This window comes from Pyxicephalus adspersus, chromosome 12 (assembly GCF_032062135.1).
Source record: "Pyxicephalus adspersus chromosome 12, UCB_Pads_2.0, whole genome shotgun sequence".
NCBI lineage: Eukaryota > Metazoa > Chordata > Amphibia > Anura > Pyxicephalidae > Pyxicephalus > Pyxicephalus adspersus.
The window spans coordinates 19120825-19125199 of NC_092869.1; the positions used below are offsets into that span (position 1 = coordinate 19120825).

Genomic DNA, 4375 nt, shown 5'->3' on the forward strand with positions numbered 1-4375 from the left:
TTTCTATTTAAATTTACCTTTGCTTGGTAATATGTATACTGCGTTATCATGATATACTATGATATACTGATATACCATGATATACTACATAGCTGTATAAGACATATGGCTGAAACCCCTAGAATTCTGGTGTCCTGGTATTGGTATAGGTTTATGTGTCAAAAAGTATAGGGCTAATGATTTAAGTGAAAGTCATGGACATTAAAAAATTTGCCCCAAATATGAGATATAGAGCTGTTGAAGCATGACTAAATTGTAAATATCATCATCTAAAATCCAAGTTGAAAAGGTATTTATTAAATAAATGAATAGTTATTAAAATGAAAGATGTACACACCAGGGGTTAAAATATAAACCACAACTTTGTGTTGCCATAGGAGTAGAGGTACAATATTTAAATGAGCAATTGAATGAAGAGGTAGGAATGACAACAACCTTTTACTGGCATCCTAGCATATCTACATGACCCCAGCTTCTCCAACCTATTTGCTTAACGGGAGACTTTTCTTTAAACTTTTAACTTTATTTTTTAAACAAGAACAAAATAAAGCAAACTCAGGTTAATTTTGTGTGCTCTAGGTCATTCTTTCTTCAACAGGTTTTCATGTGGAAGGAAGATTTAGTGATGTTATTTAAGTAACTGTAAGGGTGGAATTTTTATGCTGCCAACAAATGTAGGGAGCACTCTATCTACCGAACATCACTCAGGATCGCTCAGGATATAGGGGTTTCTGGGGTTATATTCTAACAAGATTGGGATAAAGATTGTTTAACAGCCTTTTTAATGTGGGGAACCCCTTAAATTAACTTTTAGGTGTTCATAAAACCTCTGCTTAAAATACTACATCCACAGTTCACTGTACATTAGCATGGTGGTCAGTAGGAGGAATGCTTCTTACATTGCTGGCCAGTGGGAAGAATGTCACCCTTAAAGATAGCCAAAAACCCCTAGCAACCTCTGGAGGAACCCAGAAAAACCCTAAAACCCTGAATCCATGAAAGCCTGGGTGGGAAACACTGCTCCAGAGTGTTACAGTCCTATTTCTTAACAATTAATGATTAAAATTAGGAAAATAAAATGGAAATAAATGTAGAAATAATGTAAAATTGTAAAAATAATTGTAAAAATAATTTCTAATTTTTTTTCTAATAATGCAATGTAACATTATTGCTTGTATAATACAAATTAACTATTGTTTATACTGATCAATGTGGTTCATAAGTTATTTTCTAATTTCATTACATTACCTCTATCGTGCTTCCACTTTTACATTCTTTCTTCAGAAATTTGGTTTAATCAAAACTACCTTCACTTCTTTATTTCTTAGTGTATAAATAAAAGGATTCAAAAATGGTATTATGACTGTGTATATAAGTGCAATAAATTTGTCATATTCTGTAAATCGTGGGCGGATATACATGATTATAACTGTTCCGTAGAACAGACTGGTCACAATCAGATGTGATGAACATGTGGAGAAGGCTTTCTTCTTTCCCTCATTGCACTTAATTTTTGAGATAGTAATAATAATATGGATATAAATTAGCATAATTGCAGAAAATGGGATTAGCCCAGCAAATACAGTGATTATGCTGGTGACAACATTGCTCCCAAATGTGTTAGAACATGACAAGTTCTGCAAAGCAGACAAGTCACAAAAGAAGTGATCAACTTCATTAGATCTGCAAAATTCCAAACTGGACGTAAAAATAATTGGAATTAAACCAATAGTAAAGCCACTGATCCATGGAAGTATAGACAGCTGTATGCAGACATTAGGATTCATAAGTGATCCATATCGTAGAGGATTGTTGATTGCCAGATCTCGATCAAAGGCCATAACAGTAAGTAGATAACATTCCGTAACGCCAAAGGCATTGAAAAAATATAATTGTGTAAAACAGTTAACAAACGAGAATACCCTTTTGGCTGAAATTAGGCTAGATAGCAATTTTGGAATTGTAACTGATATAAACATAATTTCTAGAGCAGAGAAGACACTTATAAAGAAATACATTGGAGTGTGAAGTGAAGGCCTAATTTTAACCAATACTATAATTGCGAAGTTGCCAGAGATACATGTAATATACATTAAAAGTATAACAATAAATAGTATGACTTCAATCTGGGGAAAAGTGGAAAAACTCAACAGAACAAACTGTGTCAGTGTGGTCTTGTTGCCTGTATCCATATTGATGGTATTCAAGTATAATTACTTGATAATAAATCATAATCAGAATAACTGATTTCTATAATAGCATTAGAAAATCTTTAAATGTCAGAGCTGGTTGATATTTTATAGGTAACACATAAGTAGACATGAAGAACATATCCCGGAAGTAGGGTGCACTGTGGAATTTGTGGTTTTACCACATTCTTTAGCCTTTACAATCTACATGAATCACAAAATACACACTTATGGATAAACCAAGAGGTAAATGTATTTTAAAATTATTTGTTATTCATTTTATGAAGCAAGATTTAGCTTCAGATTCACTAAGCATTTGTTTTTTGGTAGGATTCCTTCTTTTTATTATATAACATTTGTGACAATCACCCCCCGTCTCCCTGCGCATAGATTTTCCAGTATGCTCAGCAACATTCTAAGCACCCCCAGGATGAGAAGCACGCACCATTACCCTTGATAACCGCATTTATGAGTCTGCCTCTTTTAGTACTGTCTGTCTCATGCATTGCTACTCCAGACAGTGTTCACTGTTTATAGTAGCGTTCAGGAGAGCAGGTTACACTATTTCTACTTGGAGAATTCAGATATTTGACCAAACATAGTGCATAAACCTGGACAGAAAAATAAAGACTAATCAGAACAATAGCTGAACAGTAGCAACAGTGTAAAATAAAAGGTAATAATGATGACAAACACTAAAGTTAAAGTTGGTTTCCTTTAGTCCAGGTTGCTTATAAAAAGTTCAGTTATGTTTCAGAGTCACTGGGCTCTCTGCAGAACTCAATCGGTCAATGCTGTTGTCCTTATCAACAAGATGGTATCAGTGAGGGTTTCCTCTGGTAGGCTTACATGGTTTTTTCTATACTACAACACAGAGGAGACACTAATAGGACCATTCTATTACAGCAAGCTGTTGGAGTGTGTACACATAGATTATGATGCTTTGTGGGCATACCTAGGATGCCAGATTAACACCAAAATATGGAGTTCAAAAAGACCTAACTAGACATGCCTGGGACCTATGGTTCACCAGAATGGGCTAAAGGGGGTTTTCAAGCTTATCTAATCAGACTAATTCTTTGTTGCAAAATGTGTACAGTAATGACCCTGGTATGAATCAACAAACTACAACTTTGTAGGGAACTGTATAGTAGAAATATGATGATTATTAATATATGTGTTCCTGAATACAGCTCAGTGGTCAGGCAGAGGCCACTTTACTACCCTTATTTGCCATAGCCTGAATTTTATGACACTTGGCAACACAAAAATCCAATGTATACAATGGGTGTTGTAAACTAGGGGATCTGGTAGGATGTATATGTCAGGTATATGATGACAGAGAGGAATACCTGATAAGGGGTAAATTTATGTTCCTTTGTCCATGCATTTACATTCACTGAATAAGTAATAAAATAAGTAGTAGAAAACACGTTTCTAATAAAAAACAAATATTGGTAGGCTCCTATTTAATACAATTTTCACATTGCAGGATCTTGTTTTTTCAACTGAGGAGTCTCGTTTTGAAAATGGCCAAAAACCTTTGTCAAAAATAAGGGATTATTGGGTATATTGTTAAATATCTTGTGGATATTATGATAAATGTAACACAAAGTGTGATGCTTTCAATAATAAAGGAAAATGGGATGAGAAGATCCTGCCAGGAGTCTTTAGTGTGTTTATTTGTACAGAAGATATGCAATGTGTAAATAGGCAGCAATCACAGCATTTGCTTGTTGGGCAGTACTTTTCTTTTCTTTCCATTATGAACACTCAATCAATAAACACATTCCAAGGAATTTAAAAAATGCACTATTTAAGGCCAGAAGTTTTTCCTATCTGAAGGAATTGATGATGACCCCACGTTCCAAACCAAATTTACTTACAAAGAAGGGAGGTTTCATAATTTAATATAATATTTAGATATAACTACATGATCAATTTCATTATTGTAATAAAACATAAGCAACCTTTACATCATTTTAGTTGAAAAGGATTTAAGGATTTGCCCACCTGAAATTTTGTAAAAATTCATATAAACTGTACCATATTCACAAAATTCTCAAAGATAACAATAGAAACATGTTCGGTGGGTTAGACAAAAATACATGTGTGCTTTAGCCTTTATATACTATATTTATTGTATGTGAAGAATTTATTGTCTGCACACTGGGAAAAGCATATCC

General features: G+C 33.9%; 1 protein-coding gene across 1 annotated transcript; it reads right to left on the reverse strand.

The window, feature by feature from the left end:
• Positions 1-1280: 1280 nt before the first annotated feature.
• Positions 1281-2192, reverse strand: LOC140341749 (olfactory receptor 5AN1-like). The gene has a single exon (XM_072427624.1). The coding sequence runs from the start codon at positions 2190-2192 to the stop codon at positions 1281-1283; it is 912 nt and encodes a 303-aa protein (XP_072283725.1).
• Positions 2193-4375: the final 2183 nt, after the last annotated feature.